At 37.2% G+C, this 20686-nt stretch overlaps 1 protein-coding gene across 3 annotated transcripts in view; it reads left to right on the plus strand.

Moving 5' to 3' along the window:
- LOC131027806 (uncharacterized) overlaps window positions 1-20686 on the plus strand; it is a 169366-nt gene that overhangs the window by 132485 nt on the left and 16195 nt on the right. For all 3 annotated transcript variants that reach the window (XM_057957900.2, XM_057957899.2, XM_057957898.2), the window contains 4 exons: window positions 4285-4367; window positions 4611-4710; window positions 4789-4851; window positions 7858-8196. In XM_057957900.2, the coding sequence (XP_057813883.2) occupies window positions 4285-4367; window positions 4611-4710; window positions 4789-4851; window positions 7858-8196 (585 nt within the window). The remainder of the gene's footprint in view (window positions 1-4284; window positions 4368-4610; window positions 4711-4788; window positions 4852-7857; window positions 8197-20686) is intronic.

A 20686-nucleotide genomic window follows, 5' to 3' on the forward strand; every position in this document is an offset into this window, starting at 1 on the left:
AATCAGCCACATAAAGACAACTGAGCAGAGAAGAAAAAAACCAATTCTTCCTGAAACACATAACTTCCGCAAATGACAACATCTGCTGAAATATTCTAACTGCATATGCCACAAAACAAAAACTCTTGAACATATATTGACAATATGGCAAGTTATTATAATGAAGCAGCTGACCAATAACTGATCATACACATGCCAAGCAGCTGACTGAAGAATTACACGATATGAAACTCAAAGGCATACAATTGGCATCAATGACAAAATTATCAACAAGTATTTCCTGTTTTCCAAACTATATGAATCTGTTGGTGTTTTAAAATGAATTTTTAGGGTTTTTAATATTGTTCACTGTATTTTGAAGTCTTTTAAAAAATGCATCAAACTCTATAAGATAGGTATCAATGATGGTAGCAAACTGTTGTAAATAAATCTTTTGGCCCATCAAGCCAATAACTTAAAAGGACAATCAATTTCTTAGCCCTTGTAGCTGATTTTTATGTTTGTATTGCCTTTTCCCCGTCTCCAAATTTCTCATCAACACTACAGATTTCCTCCATTGAATTGTAACCCTCATCATGGGATCGCATGTTGGCACCAATGTTACCTGAAGTTTCTGAGATGGGAATGGTAGGGGATGGGGGAACGCGTTTCAGGGACAAGGACAACAGAGAGTCCATTTTTAGGGGACAGTAGGGGATGACTATCTAAAAGATATAGAAATTTTAAAACATCCATATGATAGCATTGAGAAGGCAATCATCATATAGCTATACATCATAGAATCTTAACACATAATATTAGAGTCCAATTGACATATTATTAGCATTAGTTTTTAGTGGTTGGTATAAAGATGCAGCAAGGTTAGCACACTAGTTAATAATTTATTCTAGTTGTTAAAATTTTACCTACTAGGGTAATGCTGCTGTAAAAAACTGGCTATGTATATATATTTAGACACAAGGTGCCATTTAGGAGTGATTGTATGTTCGTTTAGCTTTCATACTTAAGGGTGAAGGCCTGGTTCAAGCCCTCAATTTATAAATAAAATGATAATTGAAACATGAGACAGTCATGGTACTGCGTAAATCATATATATAAATAAGTTAATGCACCGATCTATTCCATGTTGCAATTACAAAATGATATAAAAAACATTCAACTATTTGTTGTTACATGTGAATAATAAAAGTCAAGTACTTGACATATGTCATTCAGGCATAAAATGTTCAATTTAACATATGTATCAAATATATATATATACATGTGGTACCAAGAAACTACCATGTGACTTGTGGTTTTACAAGATTCCTTGTAATGTCCCTTATTGGAACATTGAAATATATTCACTAAATTACAATATATTGAACAAATGAATAACCAAAAAGGAATAATAGGATATTAGATAAATAAGAATGATCACAACTTTCTTGATTATCTGATATGAAATCTGATTTGTTAGCACAAGAAGGTGATAGTGATCTTTAATACAACTCCGATTGCTGTTTCTGATTTCTTGTCCATACAACCATCCATTAAATTTTGTATAATTCTGCCTGTATAAGATACTGCTGCTCCTGATTTATGACTCGAACCTGATTTGTGACTCTAAAACCATGCATTAACCTTGTACAAGCCTGCCTATTATAGGCCTTGAAACTTAACTGCTTTACCTGATTGAAAGCCCAATAACTATGCATTTCTGTTATGAAGCCTTGCCTGATTTATGTACTTGAAATATATGCCTCCATGTTATAAACTTCTGCTCTACTAGAGCGATCCAAATCTGGAAATTAATAAATAAAAGTCTTTACACTCCCTTTTACCAATAGGCTTCGTTTCTATTAATACCTTAATCTCCTAAAGGTCATGCCTTTTGGAAGAGACATGTCTTATTGTCTACGATTGTTTTCCTCTTATTAATTGGCTAACAAAATCTATTCCATTTGACTTTGTTATTAAAGACAACCTTTAAAGCAGCATCTTTTTCTATTCGCATCCCTTTGTGATATCTGCTGCCTTTGTATTTATTTTATCATGAATTGTTAGTAGATACTTTGTTATTATAACCACTCGCATTAATCATTTGTTGTATTCACGTCCCACAATAGAATCCTTATGATGAGTATTAACTTGTCTTATCTTAACCGACTTTAATTGTTGTTTATGAATACTTATTTGATCAATGTATGAAATTGGCTGACTGCTACAAACTAATGAATCGACCACCATCTCATGCTGAGTTGACTATATTGTGTGGAACTGGTCTTTGTCTTGGTTCATTGATATAATCACTGTCTTCATTAATATTGCTGTCTTTCATCTCTAATTCTGATCACTGCATTACCTTTCTTTATCAACATTATGAATTGGTCAATCACATAAATCATATTGTTTTGAATGGATTGCTGAACATTGTTATTTCATTCTTCATGGTTACTGCTCCTTATTCCTTATTCACCATGTCATCAATGAATCGCTGCTGCATTCTTCATGTTCACTAAAAATATTTATGACACATTGACACTACTTTGATAATGGTCGCTTCTTAAATCTGCACTTCATTATTCCTCGTTGTGGCTGCTTGTATGTAATGGTGTTTGAACATACTACTGTGTGTTTGTCTGTTGATAATAGTTCACTGCCTTAGATGCAATATCAGTGTTGTCTTCATAAGCAATGCTGGCCATCTTTGTTGATCATATGATTTGGCTATCCATAGTTGGTCATAGTATATGCATTACTGTTCATAAACTTTGCCAATAATCCAATGTGGTCTTGTGTTCTGTTATCATTATGTATAAAGATAATACAAGGAGCTTTCTCACTGTTTTCTGTCTATCAAGAATACCTAATGAAGACTGGTAAACTTCCCTTGTTTATTATTCTAGCTAAATCTACTCATTGTTTCTGCTACTGACTAACTTGAAAGTGTCATAGGCCTGCCGCACCATGGACCATACAAGATTCTGCTACTTGTTTTGTCTCAGAATTTGGATGGGGACATCACATTCTTATTGACTTTTTCCCTTGAACTCCAAACCTGTCCAGCTACCACCACTAAGACCTGCTCTTTTAGTCATGGGTTCCATAAGTATAGACTCTGTTGATGCCATGCCTGCACCAAACTTGTTGGTGCTGAAACACTCGGAACACAAATTAAAATCTGCCTGGCATGACAAAAGAATGAAATACAAAGTTACTAGGCCATAGGGTCTGGGGATAGCCATCCTTGGGACAGTCGGGGGATTTTTGTCTCTCGTGAGGATGGCTAGCTGTCCCTTGACATTTCTGAGAAACCTACAAACATTCCCAGGATGTCTCCGAGTGCAAAAAAAATTGGGGACAGCAAGGGGACGTTTCGACCTGTCCCAGTGTCCCTGAAACGTTTCTTGTTGGGGACATTCCTGTCTTGGCCAGGGATGCATCTCTGGGTTACATGGCTTGGCACTGCTAATCAAAACATGCAATATAAGCCAAAAAAAAAGCAGCAAAATGCACTACTTCATATCAACATGTTCATCCCATTCTAAGTGCATTTTTTGAAGTTAACTATAAATAAACAAAGAGAGACTTAGGCTGAGTCCCAAAAGTTAAACAGCAACATACCAATCCTTTCCATCTAAAATTTGAAGCCGCAAAATAATAAAAATAATAACTCTTTTTATTCTAACATTTAAAATTTAAGCAACAAAAAAAATTAAAAAATGAAAAAAGCACAAGCTTTGAGTTTGGCATTTGCAAAGGAAAAGGATTCATGTTTAAACTTATGTAATACCTTGTTTTGTTTTTGTTGGTGATGAGGATTTCAAGAAGACCTTACTCTTCCTCCTCTCTTTTCCTCTTTTTCTCTTCTTCTCTTTTGGTGATTGCAAAAGAGCAATGGAGAACATTGCTTAATACTTGGACATAACAATTAAGTAATTTTATATGACCATAATTTAATTGCAAAAGGTTACTCCAAAAGAATTGACTTATATACTTGGACCCAAAGTACATGTCAACTTAAGTTTTACATAATTAACCAATTTATCATATATTTAGCTGACTAGAAAGATTAATTTGAAAAGATTCTGTAGCTGCAAGGCCTTGAAATAAAAGAACATGTCTATCTATCTGCATAACAAAGATATTTCATATAGCAAGTGGTGTCTTAGCCCTTTTGAGAGGTTAAACATAAAACATTTAAGTTTCTTGACTTTGGTTTTCACTAGGTTCAGTCTTTTTAAAAGTCCTCTCATTAGTAATACAATTTAATAATTGCTCTTGTTAATGCATTGAATTCAGAAAAATGCAGGTGATATGTCAGTGGTTGATGTTCAATGTGTGCCAATAACTTTCCATGCTCGCTTCAAAGCTCAGGAGCGCACGTAGGTACAACAAATTGGATAAGGCCAAAATGACTGCCTGTTTTTGAATGCTTACCCAGGATAGGGCTTGGCCAATTTTGATTAAATTAATACTACATATATCTTATGGCCTTGGTTTATAGTTTTGTTCTGTTTTCTGTAAGATTAGAACCAATATGTTGAAGGTAAGGGTGGTGAAACAATACTTCAGTGGTTGTAGAATTTCCTAATCTATTACAAGCTTATGAATAATTTGTGATGCAGATATTACTATAGAATTCTTTCGGGCATAGAACCTCTGTCCACATTTGAAAAGGATCGGGCATGGCATGTCCCTGAAGACTTGAATGTCTCTCTTATGAAGGTTCATATATGACCTGGCTATTATTGCAGTTGCCTTGCTTATGCACTTTTTGCTAACTCTATTATTGAATTTGTTCAGGAGGCATGCAAAGTTCTTATAGGACATCACGACTTTAGCTCTTTCAGGGCCTCTGGATGTCAGGTATTCTTTTATCTTTATCATTTTATGAATATTGTGATGTGTACATATGTAATGTCCCCTATTAAGAGGCTGCCAATTCCTAAAGAGCAACATACATTACTACTTATTATGCTACATTGATTACATATTAAATAACTATGGTTGCTTAGAGTACAACTGATATTGTCCTTATTCAAGCTCTAATCTTAATCTCTCCTAATTCTCAACCTTGGATGGGGATTTACTTGTCTAGGGTGCGGTGACACCACCTCCATGATGCAGCCCAGGTTTCAGGAACATCAGTCCATTCACCCTTGGGGCTCATAATGCAGCCCAGATTTCAGGATCATCAATCCATTCACCCTTGGTGCTCATCTATTTTTGGGATGAATTTACTCCGCCTCTCCCTAACAACACCACGCCTCTCCTTATGGGGGGAAGAATTAGAATTGATTAAGTAATTGGGCTATGAGTACACTAACTTCTAATGTATTATGAATAAATATTTAATTAAGTATGACTGTCATACATATTGCAGTCTATATTAATATTACTATTAAATTCTGCATAAGAACATTATCAGGCTTCATATATTAAGCACATCCCCATGCATACCACTAAGAACAAGGATGTTACTGCCTGTAATTTAATAACAGTTCTGATCTGATCCTATCGATGGTGATCTCCCTAGATGCTTTTGATTCCTTTCCTTTATATCTCTCGATGTGAGGGAAAGGTCACACCTCTTCATCATGTATGCCCTTTCGGCAAGAGACACACTCTTTCACCATTAGCACCCTTTGAAAGAGTGCAACTCTTCATTATTTCTGCCCTTTGAAACGGACACAATGGACACAACCTTTCACAATCAGATCTGCACTTATTTAAACCAGATCTGCACTTCTGATTCCCAAATTGTCCCCCCTCAAATGAAATTCTCTTCTCCCTTTTATATCTCTTGTTTTAGGGAGTCACAACTATTCATTTCATGTCTTTTGCCCATTCATTAACTTAATTAAATTTTAATTATATTAAATTATATTCTTTTATATTTTAATTTAATTTTTTTTAATTATTAAATTCTATTTCAAAATGGGGACATTACAACTTACTAGAAATTAAAAGACACCGACTTTGTCTTGTATACTTTATTAATGTAGAAACACTACAATTCTGGCCACGGGTTCCTCTAAATAATCACCATCAAAATATAAGCTTTTCAACATCAACTCATTCATAACTTTGATTCTACGAATGAAGTTAGTTAATGATAAACTAGCTAATTCCCTATCCATACTCAAACTAATATGGGTGGTTAAACTTGGTTTGAGTAAATTGGGTCTATATTTAACTGAATATTTATCTACAGACAAACACATGCTGGCTTAGGTTTACACTAATTGGTTTGATACATGAGAATTGAGATACAAGACTTTTGAGCCCTTCACTCCCATAACAAACCGAATTCTTAATCCATGTAAACATAATTACTATATTTTGGACACTAGAGGCCCGATTTATGATAATCACTTTTGTAAGTTAACCTTTGTGGAGTAGTACTTGTCATCATACACAAACTGACAAAGCCATTTGATGAACTCTTTTCAGCATTTAGAATGTAGGTTTAGCCAAGCCTCTTGGTCTTCTATAGCAGTTTTGGCATGGGTTGGTTAGAAACCAAGAATCTTTTATGGAATCATGTGAGGCCTAGCAAGCTTATAGCAATAATTGCTGTTTTCTATTCAAAGCCTTGATCTTTTTAGATTCAGTGACTGTTTGTTTTACATACTATTTGTTATAGGTATTTTGTATGTCAAGTCATAGCTGGGATATAAGCGTTGTTGCCTAGGAAGTTTCAATACCACGGTAACTTTTCTTTAGTGCCATTGAGATATGTTGTTCCTTTGTATTACAAAGCTTGTTGGAGAATTGGTGAGTTTGATAGGAATTTTTAATGTTTATTACCACTGTAAAAACTGCCTTAGCTTTGTTAGGTTTCTTAATTGGTTGCACTATCTGCTTTCAAGGCTTACTATTTATTTGAGATTGTGGTTCTCTTACAATTATCTAGGAGAGTAATTATTTGAACTAAGGAGTGCTTATGTTTTTATTTAGGGACAGCCTATGAACATCCTCGTTGCACTTGCCGATTTTCAAAGAGAACTAGCCTACAAAAACAAGTATCTAGATATTGCAAAATCTTTGTCTTGTTTCCTGATTTAAACAGACTAATGCTGTATAGTTCTCTAGTAAAGTGGTTGGTTGCAGTTTCATGTGATCTCTATCTTGTTGAGGTAGTCACATCATACTTACCCACATTGAACATAATTGAGTTATTAAAATATCAACCTATGGTTAACTAATGGGCTTCTGAAAAATACATTACATCTTTTTGAATCCATAACCACTTATAGTAAAGGATCAATCAAGCCCCACATGAGTACATGCAAGCTCAGAGTATTGCTAATTCAAGCTTGCTTATAAGCTATTTAATTTTACAAATTAATATTGTTCTACCCTAGAATTAAAATTCCCTAATATAATCATCTGTCTTGCATAGGAATCAGGTTTTGACTTACTCATTATTGCAACTCTCATCTGTCTTGCACAACTTACTTCTCTGTATGACACTGCTTAATAGCTCAAGATGGCTGGTAAAATGTAGCAAGCTACAGGGAGAACAGTAGAGAGAGAAGGAACACTTAGCCAAATGCCATAAGATCATTCTTTTTCTCTGTTCTTGGTTGTTCCATAATGTATGAACACGGAACACCCTTCCTCTCTCAAGCCATATTTTAAAATTTGTACTTGTTACAGCTTCAGCATCTGGTCTTATATTTACTACTGCAAATCTTATTTACATACTTTTCTGATTAATCTTTGATATATTTAATTAAAATTCTAAAATACTAGTAATTTATTAACTGCAATTACCCTGTACTTGATATCTTTTCATTTTCCTTTGTTTCACAGTTTTATTCATTACAGTTTGCTTGTAATGTGATGAATATGTGCAATTGTTTACAGGCAAAATCCCCCATCAAATCTTTGACTCAACTTGATGTATTTGAAATCCCAGCATGGCCTGCCTTTCCATCAAGCACAGAGAGAGTTTGTAGAGTAGATACTCCAGATAGAAAGGATGCACATTTGAGTTTTGAAAGGAAGGACAATATTGACAAACCTGTTCAAAATGTTGGGGACATCTCTCTTTCTTGCGAACACCCTGTGGAACGCAAGATACCAGTACTTTGTCCTGAAGATCATGAGGATTATAATGAAGGGGAAGTGATTGAATTTGGTTGTCGAAGGGGGCATCATGGCTATGTAGTGACAGCAAGAGCACCATCATTTTTGTATCATCAGGTATATTCATATTTATTTTGATTTTGATAGTGAAGAGTAATGGATTATTCATTTCCATTTGATTTGAGTACATTTACAAGTAGACATGAAAATCAAATGAAGAGAGGCTAATTAATTTTTATCTCTGTTTCCTTTTAGTTTAAAGAATAAAAATCTGATTCTTGGTGTTTATAGCCCAAGGTAGTGTCAGTAACATATATATGAGTCAAAAACGATCAATTTGGTCTGACTCTAAATTGCAAAGATGTGTCTTGACCCAAAGCTTATGTCGAGATATAACAAATGACAACTATTCAAGCTCCAAGATGACAATTTCGGGTTTGTAACATGCCAATTTGAGATTGAATTCGCCTATGAATTATTTTCTTTGGTCTGCTTTAGTAGTCAAGAATGTTGTGGAAGATCGGTGTCAAGTTTGAAATTAAGCTTAAGACTTTTAGTTGGAATTTTGATTCTTAAGATTTTGAAAGGAATTTTTTCTTCATCCCATTTTAGTTATAACTTATAGGCAATAGACATCAAACTTCCGAGTTCTTAATGACTAAAGGTCTTCATATTTATAGTCATTTATAAAAATAATTACACTATTTCTCGTCTTGCTCTCTTATTCCTGATGATGGATCATGGAGTTTGATCTGAAATGTCGAGCAAAATATCTCACATAGTTGATTCAAGAAGCTATGTACATTTAACACCTTGGATTGTGGAAATCATATATGTGTACAATCTACACTGTTTCTATCAATGCCTAGAATTTTATTTTCCACAGTGCCAAGAAAAAAGTACAATAAAAATGTTTGGAGTGTGGAGTCCAAATATTTGCTTGTGCTTATAGTCACAAGATCTCTCAACAGTTATCTAGATGGGAATGAAACGAAGAAGGTTTTGGGCCTGCATATGCTCTAATGCTTCATCTATCTAGTTCAAGTTTTTAGCAATAATTGTTAGATCGTTTGTCTTAGCATTTTATCTGTAGTGTTCCATGGGGACGCATCCCCCTGTCATGTCCCCATTTTTTGATTCTCTTGTAGTGCAACTGGTGTTGGCTTTCTAGGTTGGTGTCAGCAGGATCAGAGGGGTATTTCAATGTTGCTAGTGTGTTTAGATGGATTAATGGAGATGAACGACACTTTCTAGATCGTTTTCAGACAAATTGTTTGAGACTTACTATTTTTAGAAAGTGTCAGTTTGGACACTAATTGGTTAGTTAGGAGTTTTGGCTGACTTGCTATTTTTAACAGTTAATATTAGCTGCTACTTTTGGCAGTTGGTCATAGCTTCAGTCTCCTCTCAGCTTCAGTGTGCAGCATCTTTAGTTTTAGCGTTTGGGCAATTCTTGATATTCTTAGTTAAGGTCTATTTTTAGCACTTGGTCATGGTCTAATTTCCTCTCTCAGTTTAGTGCAATGGTTTTCAGTTGGACTTGGTGAGTTATATTGCTTGCATAAGAGATTTATTTTATTTTATTCACTAAGTCTTTATATGGTGGTTTTTAGAAATATCCCCTCTAGGCCTAGTAACCTGAAGTTGTTTTTAAAAGAGGGGCCATTTGATATCCAAAATGGACACCTAAGGAAGAGGAGAAATATTAATTATATTGAACTTATATTATGCTTCCAAAAGGGGAAAAGTAAATTTTAAATGTTTTATTTGAGAACTCAGAAAGGTTCGAACTCCTATGAGGATTTTAGGTTTTGCTTTCAGGTTTCGATTTTGGAGGAAAAAGGTTTCAAATTGAAGGATGGTAGCTCTAATTTACTTTTCATTCTATATATTTATGTTTTGAGCTCTCATTTGACATGCTTACTTTGACAACTTAATGAAATGCTGTTAGAATGAGCTCGAGGAGTTTTTCTTGTGCTGGTTGAGGATGAAAACCCTCTTCTTGTTTGCTGGTTTCGGTGGTGAGAGACTCACCCTAGCTGTTTGGCGTACTTGTTTTGAGACTTACAGTGAATTTGGCTTTGTGGGTGATTTTGGATTTGAGGAAGATGAAGATATTCTTAGTTTTTTGATGTGGATTTCTTGGTTTTGGTGTGGTGTGAGTCTTTCTGGAATAGTATTGTTCAAGTTTGGTAGTGACTAGATTCTTTTTCTGAGTGCTGGTGTGCTTTTCTAAGTACCTGGGAATCGAAGTTTGGCTCATATTACAGCGATCAGACTTGCTAACATTCTGGGTATTTTTTCTGAGTATTCCTCTTGCTGGGTGATGCATTTTAAGTGGTTGTTTGTCATCTTTGGTGAAGAACTGAATTAATTATGCCATATCACCCCAAGAAGTGGTGCCACCTCCTTACTAGCACGTGGGTTTGGTAAGGAAAGGTTAAGGGAGTTTTTTGAGCATTGGTAAGTGGTCTTTAACCGAGTTTAATACTTCTGTTCACAAATAAAGAGTGTTGGAGTAGACTTGGAGCAGCTAGTGACATATTCTATTATTCCAAGAAATTGCGCAAGTCCATACTATGCCTTGTTTAGGTGCTGGAAACAATTCTGAGTAGTCATTTTCAGTGTACAGAGGTTATATGAGATCTGCAAACTAAATGTTAAGCCTGATTTTGCTAACACTCTTCATTGATATCTGATTTGTAATGTTTGACAATGTTCTATGAAGTTTGAATGAAGTCTGGCTGTACTCTGTAATCGGGGGTTTAGGACCTGATTGCAAGTCTTTTACTACCTTTTGTTTGCAAACCATGTGCACTTGCAGTCGGGTCTCAGAGACCCAATTGCAAGTAGTTCCTAAATGTGTAAAACTTGTCTTCTTGCCATCAAATTCCAAAACCCCAATTATACCTCTTGCTGATTGTTATGTGTCATATAAAGTCAAAAACCCGACTCATCTTCTTGAAACCCGTTTTGTTCTTAAAATACATGTTATGCCTTTCATAGAACCTGATTCCAAGTAGAGGATTTCAAGTTATGTGCTAATGTAACTTGCAATCAGGTCCTCAAGACCCGACTGCAAGTGTTTATTGATATACTTCCCTCTTATTACTCTCTCATATGGCTCTTCGGGTTTCAAGGAGAGGAGTGCAAGTTCATGATTGCAAGTAGAATGTATCATGCATCATAAGAGTGGTTGCAGATTTTCCCCTTTGAAGTTTCAAGTTCAATTTGTTATCAAATCCCCAAGTTCTGATTTCAAGGGCAGATTATGAAGGCTTTCCCACGAGATTGCAAACAATACACACTTGTAGTCGGGTCTTCAAGACCTGATTACAAGTGGAAGTGTAAAAGTTTTTCTCTACATTGCACTTGCAGTCAGCCTCCCAAAACCCGAAATTGGTCCAAAATGCACTAAAAACCACTTGAAAATGAGTCTCTAGGAACCAATTACAAGTGCAAATTTGTATTTTCCCATTACACATATGAAGTTGCACGTTTGTTCTCCACAATTGCAAGTCAATGCTCTTGTTTTTCCACACTTGCAATCAGCCTCCAAGGACCTGAAATTGAGCTTTGACCCCACTTTTGTAGCCCCTTTGTCTCATCCAGGTCAGTCCTGTTTGCACATACGACCTACCAAATCAACAAATTAAGTCATGGGCCTTATTTTGCAAGTAGATTCCAAGATTGGGGGATGATACAAAGAAAGGACAACAACATGACAGAGCCACACAAGGAGATGGATAAGTGATATGAATGATTGAGAGCATAGAATGCTTTCAGGACAGAGATAGGCTTCTTACTTGAGCCTTGCAAAGAACTTCCCTCCTGGAAAGCCAGTAGTACCCCAAGCAAGAAGATAAGATTGAAGTTTGTTGGCCAAGGACACAAAGATCATTAAGGATGCAAATTCCCGTTCCGATTCGAGTTGTCTTCACCAATCTTGAATACTTCAAGTTCTAGGATCCTGAAGGAGCATGAAGATCATCACAGACAAAGGGTGATGTAGTTAGAGTCGTGTCTTTGGACACAGAGAATAGTTTCAATTATGCATTTGTAATTTTGTTTTGACAAGTTACATGTAAAAACAAGTTTTGTAATTGCAGGTGTCACTTTTACTTGCATTTTTGTAAAATGTAATTACATGTAAAACAACTACAAGTTGAGTTAAATAAGGATTGTAGATTTTTTGGTCATGGTGGTTGAGAGAATTTCTCAAGTTAGTTGGGATCCTTCCACCTTTTTCTCAAGGCTCCTCTCCTATAAATACTTGAGGGGGTCTATTGTAATTGAGATCTTTTGGCAATGCAACAAGACTCTGCCAGTTTGTATGTACACTCTAAGACTTTGAGCTTAGTTGTAAATCAGATTGCAGTCAATTAAAAGAGGCAAATTGCTTTCAAACTTTGTGTTGATTCAAGGTGTTGTGTGACGACATTTTTTTGGAGATTGATTGTGAGTTTTGAGGTGTTATATAAGAGGGATTCAAGCTCATTCTTGCAGACTTTGAGCTGCTTATTGCATTTGGAGTTTTAGACTGGTTTTAAGATTTGATATTGCAAACTTTGAGCTGCTTGTCACGTTTAAAGCTAGTGTAGAAAGCTTAAGCAAAGGGGGTAACTTGCAGACTTTGTGCTACTATTATTTTCTATGTTTATGCATAAGAGGTGCATCATGTAGTTAGGCTTTGAGCTGCTACATACTGTGCTTGTTTACCAGAAAATCATCTAAAAAGGTTGATAGGAGACTAGATAGTTAAAGATTTTGAGTTTTCTTTCTATTTTCCCGCCCTGAAGAAGCAATGGAGGACTTTGTGCCTTTATGGAAACTTTGCTTCTTTATTTAGTTTACTTCATTAATCGTTTGTGCTTTCAGCTGTGATTCTTTTCTAAAAGAAGAGAAAAGACTAAGTGTCTTTTCTGAAAAAAGAGAACAAGACAGAGTTTCACCCAGATTTAGAATAAATTTAGAGTTAGAGTTTATTTTTGAATTGTTGAAGAAGAGAGAAAAGGGGGAGCGTTCCCTAAATTAGGAGAGTTTTATACTCACACATTGTGGCTGAAACCACAATTTTGTACATCCCCCAGGTGTACAAAATTTTCAACCAACATACTCAGCACTTGTTATTCTATGTTATGTTGCCAAGTTTCATTTTGTATGCTTGTTACTCATCTTGATTACAATCTGAAAGTAAACAAACAACAAATTACTTCATTGTTCATAAACTTGCATACACATACTTCAAAATAAATCAGGGGTGGACATTACAGTGCTATCAAAGCATTGGATTTCTTGCCAGCTGGTTGGTTGTGGTTGCTTTTCCTTGTCTTCATTTACATGACACTTTTGGTGGCTTAATTTTCAACTCTCTCTTGATTGTTGCATAACAAAATTGAAAAGATGAGTACTGTTGGTAAGTCTATTTCTGAGTTGATGCAAGAACTTTCAAAACTTATGAAGGACCCAGACATCACTGGGTACCTTAAAACAGTGATAAAATTCAAACATAAGGAAGAGTCTTAAAATAAGATGTTAGAACCAAAGATAAATGATGCAGATTGTGCTTTGACACCTGACTTTGTGACAGAGCTTCATGATGACTCTTTGGTCATGCGTGCAGCTATTGTGGTTGAGGTTTTGCATGAAGAAAAGAAAAAAACCACAGCCTTGGGTTTGAGTTTGAATATTTCCAGTGATGGTGGTTCAAATGGATATGGGTTGGATGATTATACACAATCTTTGGAGAGGAGTGTTCATGATGACATTAGTGCTGTTATCGGGAAAAACTGGGGGCGTTGCCCCCAGACCCCCAGTTTATTTTGGAGCTACAGAATACCATGGGAAGTGTTGTGCTTGTCCGTACTGTGAGAAGGAAGCCTGCAGCTAAGCATTGGCGGGAATGCCATAAGCCGTAGAGGGAGACGGATTTGGAGGTTGGGAACAAACAGAGTTTGAGGGAAGGCATTGCAGGTCCGCACAGTTGTATGACACCAGGGAGTTATTCAGTTCAGTTTTTAGCCTTTGGGGAGTGTGATGGCGGATTTGAGGTGTCTCCTAGCATTTGTGCCAGCGGATTGTGGTCACCTCCAGGCATGACTGGTACGCTTTGAGGAACTCGGAGGATGTCTCGGCGGGACGTGAGGTTGCCGTGGTGGATGCATAGAGGGCTCGGGAGGAGCTGACCACCAGGTTGGAGGCAATAGTCGCGTGAGACTTAGTTCAGTGTACCCAGGAGTTGGATGCCGGGAGAGCAGCACGGGTGGCTATCGAGGACAAATTGGCTAGGGAGACCATATCAATTGAGTAGCAGTGGGTGGAAGCTGAGACTGAAAAACGTGTTTTGCAGACAAGTTTGGGTTAGGCACAGGAGGATTGTGATGGCCAAGGAAGCCATATTGGTGAAATCCGCACTTGAGCATTGGCTGGTAGCAGAAAAGGTTTTCAGGCGAGGACGCAGCAAGTGTATAAGATCTGGGCCCGACTAGCGTCAGTAGTTCCTGCCATTCATTTCTATTTTGTATTAAGTCGTCGGAGTCGACTTCTTTTCTTGGGGGGGATGATGTTATCGGGAAAAAGTGTATAGTTAGTAATGTTAATTATCAATAGTTAGTTAGCCGACGGGTAGGTAGTTGGAGTCGCGACGGTTGGGTCGCACCCCTTCGGCAATCATATATTGTATCACCTCTGGGTGTTGTGGTGTGTAATGTTAGTCGTGTCAGATGTATTGTTAACGACGGATATAATATGAACATCCTTTGACATTAATGGAAAGCTTATTCTGGTACTTTTATATTTGCATTGTACATTGCTGTTCAATTTCTGTATTCTTCCTGTTTACCCAGTGAGGTAAACAAGTGCTAGTGAGTTTGGGAGTGATTCTTTCACAGTCTACTACTCATGAGGAGTTCGGTGAGTACATTTCTCCTGAACAGGGTGATCAGCTCCTTGACACTTGGGATCCAAGTGTGTTAGCTCCTAAATATGACGAGGACTCTATATTGGATGAATTTTTTGATGAAGATCTTGAAACAAAAATCTTTTTATCTTTGCATGGGATTGACTTTGAGCAGAAGTTTAGGGACTTTGAAGACTTGAATCCACATTATACTACTGAAAAGAATAATGAGGATGCACAGGAGATTTGGGACAGCTATGTAATCATTAATGATAGGCATGATAGTTCTGATTTTGGTATTCATCATAGCAGAAGTTCACTTTCTTTGCAAAATCAGTTTGTGGTATCTGTTGATAACCCATTGTTTGAGATGGGTGTCGAGAAGATAATTGACAACCCTCTTTTTAAGTTGGATGATAGAACAACTCTTGGTTGTAGCATTACACTTGGTGAAAATAGCAAGCTATGGGATCTAGGAGAAGATTCGGAATATAAGTTGGAGTATGGTTTTCAGCTTGGTGATGATCTAAGTTCACCTTATGAGGTGATTGGTTATGCTCTTGGGAGACCACCAGATATGAAATATACAAAAGAGGAGACATATGAAGTTTGCATAGGGAGTGATATGACACTAGGAGGCATCATTATTCCTTATTGCATGAGGAATTAGAAGGTAACTTGGGTATGCAAATTAACGATTTCAGTTAAGAGTTATTTCCTTGTTGGTATTCATTTTGAGTTGTTTCACTTTGACATGAGGTTTGGTCTTAAGTTTTGAGGTTGGCCAACAAGTGGGACATTTCATACTTTGTTTGAGTTGATGAATAGTAATGCACATAGTTGAACTACTCGCCAAAAATAAAAACTCGCCAAGGCCTGAAAAAAAACTCAACAACTTAAAAATTTGTTTAAATTTGATTAGAAATGCATTTTTTTTGCAAAATTCAGTGAGGAGATGCATCCAATGAGTCAATAAATGAGTACACAAAAGAAACAAGCTGAGTCTAGATATATTTGATTGATTTAAATGCAAATTGGGTAGAAAATAGCATCCTCTTGTGGAATGTTGAGGGTTGATAGACTGAAACGAAATAAAATAGAAAATTGTTTTTGTAAAACTAAGAGTAAATACTACATTAAAACATTTTACATCTTTCTCTTCCCAGCTCTAGCGAAAACTAGGTGAGAGATAGAACTAGAGGGTCTAGTCCTAGGAGTCTAATGTGGCTTCTCCACCTCGCCAAAATGAGGTTAAGGGTAGCGCCCCTCGTGGGGGTTTGAGGGCCAGAGAGAGAGGGGTAGAGAGATAGGTTTAGATCTTGGGGGAGAGAGGAGAGAGTGGCAGAGAGAGGGGATAGAGGAAGAGTGATAGGGAGATAGATAGGTCTAGAAGTTGGGTCAAATAAAGTGAGTGAATAGAGAGAGCTAGAGAATGCTGATAGGAGCCTACTGATTATTGATAGGCTCTTTTGTCCAAACAAGTGTTTTGCTTTTACTCGAGCCTAGGAATGGATTAGGTTCTAATCTAGGGCAATGCAGAGTGTCTTAAAGAGGAATTCGCTCTGGACCCTTTGGAAGGGTCAGGAGCGAAATTCCTGATTCTAGGCTTAATCCACCTTGAAATTGACCTGACTTTGGCCTAGACTTACGCCTTGATGCATACCCTTCCATATGTTTGCCAATTTGCTCAACTCAGACCTTCAAGTATGATATTCACTCACCAAGCTTCGTTGACCTCCCGAAACTCAAGCAAGACACTATTAGCAACAAAAGCAAAACTAGGCCTAAGGAAGACTTTCAAAGAAACCCTAACCTGGAGCACCTACTGACTCACCCTGGCTCAAGCAGAGCCTGCCATCTCAACGATCCCCTTGACGACACTCAAAATGCAAAGGCTAACAGACAAAACCCTAAAAGACCTAGAAAGCAAACCTTAGAAAGCAAAAAGTAGGGGTCCCCATTTGCAATGGGGCGATGTGTGAATACGTCACAACATCTAGTGCCACCTTGAATAAATATTCCTGAACATTTCAGAGATAAAGACTCAATTGCCACTTAGAACCTCCGAAAAATTCAACCCAACTTATCAAGAGATTAGAAAATGCACTCAAAGCGAAAGGAAAATCCTTAAACAGATCTAGACACTTAGTCTTTGATTACCCAGGTGTGTGCAAGTGTATTCATTCCTCTCAACAAGACAACTATGACTTTCAGGTTCCCCTGTGATTGGCTATGTAGTATATCTAAACTTCATAAGCATCCTAGATAGAGCCTCACTGCCAGTCAGACGCCTATAGTCCCGATGAGGTTATCGCCGCAATCTCATGAACATTGCTCCATTGCCAGCCGGGCGTGCATAGCCCCGATGGAGTTACTCTCATGTTCCCATTAGCCAATTTTGATATTTCATTTTCATTTCATTTTTTCTTTTTTTGATTTTTCTCTTTCATTTTCTCTTTTTTCTCTTTTGATATTGCATTGTCATTCTGTCAATTCCTTTGGCTTGTAAGCAATGAAGCTTACTAGGGTTTGAGGATTGCGGTGGCGCTGAAGCCAGATTTTGGATTTTTCACTAATCACAGCTTTGTCTGAAAACCATAATGACTCAGAGTCTATTAATATGTAAAGATATAGTAATCAACAGATGTCGGCATCAAGATACAAAAAATGATTCCCTTCCAAGTCAAATACAGGTCCTGATCAGATGATAAAGCTGGAGAGGAACAACCTCGGATTCCGAGCACTTCATGAATAGATATCTAAGAAATGAGTCTGATATAAGATCCAAGATGTTGCCAGTGTGTGAGCACATATACCTTTCTCACGAATGGAGGCTCCTACTCAAGACACCTAAACTAAACAGACGACTAACCCAAAAGCAAACTAAGATAAAGCGCACACCAAAAAGAAAACTATCTAAAGAAAGCAAACAACTAAACTACCTGAGCCACTCAGGATCATGAGTCAAATGACTCAAAGCAGATTAAGAACAAGGCTCAAAAGACCTCTAATCTAAAACACACGAAAGGAAAACCTACTCTAAACCTATATACAAGACTCCCAGACTCAACACGACTCAAGGAAGCGAAATATGTACATGTCTTTACATGGTTTCTTAGGTAGTGCAATAGGAGCATGGCAAAAGTGATGGTTCTCAGTCGAGCAAATTCATCCTTAAATACAGAAAAGAAAACTCTCACCATGCATTTCTCATACTCAAGCAAGTTTTCACTTAAAATGATCAACTGAGGTAATTCGTTAGGACCATGATCAATCTAGATGCAAGTTGTTTTCCCAAAATCCCCATAATCAAAATCATAATAACTTTCAAGGCCAGGATTAAGAAAGAGACAACCTGGGATATTTCAGGCTCAGATGGGATTGCATTGTCGGAAGCAAGGTCACTGGCTGCTTCAGGAGGTCACCATTGATGATGAACCATTCCACGAGCATCCACAACATGTTGATCTTTACATACAAGTTCTTCTTTGAAAAGCTTAGTGCCCCTTTGAATAGCTCAACATTCTCTGTTTTCATTGAGACATCTTGCATAAACCAAGCATCTTCATGAAATTCTGTTAGCATATCTTCAAAAATAAGAGTCTCCTTGATGGATTGAGCTTCAAACATCTCCTCTAGTTGATCAAATATAATCTCTGGTGGCCTTTCTCCTTCATGCATGGTCTCGGGAGGTTGGAGTTGGTGATGAACCACCTCACTCATAGTAACTTGCTTATCTTGAAATTTTTTTGGTAGTGATTCCATTTGTGCTTCCTCTATATGATCCTTCAGTGCTCCTTCAAATATCATGAGAGTGAGGACGTCCTTGAGTGCCCCCTCAAATTGTTCTTCATTTCTAGGCTCACTTATGATGATTTGTAGCTTTGTGTCCAACAGCTCAACTTGATTGTGCTCTCCAAGGGTGCTATTTGAAAGTTCTTGTAATTCATTCTCAAGGAAGGATCTCCTTTTGTAGCATAAATGAGAATTCTTCAAGGATTGCTTGTTCAACTCTTGGATCTTCCTTTATCACCACTTGAGCATATCTAACTGCTCCTTGAACTTTTATTTCATGACATTCTTCCTCAGGTGCAAGGCATGGTGAGTTATCCATACATTGATCATTAGGTGCATTTGTATCGTCAACGTACAACTGGTCCTCACAATCAGATGCTGGAGCAATGTCTTGCTCATAGGTTCTCCTAAATTCAGCTGCGAGATGTGCACCCCAAGATTTGTTCACGATGCACTCTTCTCTGGACAAAGTTGTTATTCCAAACTGATTTCTGACTTGATTGATGGCCATTTCACATACCGAGCAAGTAAATTCAGAGTGAGGTGAATTGTGAATCCTACACCACAATGGAATTAATATGTTTTCTAAACGCATTTCACCATTCAAAATAAGCTGACTCTCGATCATCCACAAGAAGCTTAGAAGAGGATCTTTGGTTTCTGGGACACTAAAATTGCTTTCTTCTGCCTCTGGTCTGGGGACATCCCAAAAGAAGATCTTTCCTTGCGCTGTCGATTCTATCCTTGATAAGTACTTCAAACAATGCATTTCATCATGTTCCTTTGTTTCATGGACTCGACACTGCCCTGGCCTTGCAAACTCAGACAATCTACGTGGATAAAGCTGTGTATCCAATCTCCACCAAAGTTGTGGAAAATCAACTTGTTGCTCATCGTGAAACTGTTGTCGCTCCATCGAGAAATCTTGATTTTTTGATTTTTTTTGATTTTATATTTTTCACATTTTTTTTGATTTTTTGGTTCTTTACTTTTTTTTTGATTTTCTGGAATAAGAGAGATCTTGAAATCTCAAATTTAGCTTCGAAAGCTCAATTGGTTCCAGCTTGCTTCCTTCTTTTCGCAAGTCCAACTGACAACCCAGCGATCACCTTCCTTTCTCTGTACCACTTTCGTCGAGCATTGAAGAAAAGGCTCTCCACTGATCTTCCTTGGATTCAAGAGTTAGCATTCGCTGTCATACACTCCTAATTCTATCAGCTGTTCAGGCATTTTTTGCAATCATGCCCTCCTTCTAGCGCCAATTCTGTTGATGTGTTTTTTATGCACATGCGAACACAAAATAAAATACTAAGGTATCTTATCCTCTCTTGAACAAAGCTTCCCCGATTGCTGAAATCTCGCCGAAGGATCAATTGGAGCAACTCCAAGGTTCTGATATGTAGGTTCTCTACGTGTGGATAAGCTCTTGCGGTATGATGTGATTTTGCTAGAATCACAAGGGGACTTACATTCGATGACCTAAGCGTCTGATTTGCTTTGGATATCACTAGAACGTGGGTCTTTACTGATCCTTGATTTTTAAAAAAGGGAAAAGGATAAGGGTTGGAGAAGGATCTAATTCTAACACTAAAAATGTAGGAGCAATTGATGACCTTTGATGAAACTCTAACTAAGTCTTGCTTTAACATGCTGTGATCATCTCCACAAGGTTAGTGTGATCTTCTAAGGATAGCTTTATGATGTTCAGATCACTGCTACAAGCATAGACACCGTCAAGTTGATGCATATCAATGAAGAAGCGATAATTGAAGTTAAGCTTAAGCTGGATGATTCCAGTTGACTACGCAAGGCAAGTTTGCAATCAACAAACCGCTAGTAGTATGGATACACAATTTTCACCATTGATCATACAAATTTCTTCCATTCATCTGATAACATGAAATTAAATTTAAG

The sequence above is a fragment of the Cryptomeria japonica genome, chromosome 3 (genome assembly GCF_030272615.1).
Source record: "Cryptomeria japonica chromosome 3, Sugi_1.0, whole genome shotgun sequence".
Lineage (NCBI taxonomy): Eukaryota > Viridiplantae > Streptophyta > Pinopsida > Cupressales > Cupressaceae > Cryptomeria > Cryptomeria japonica.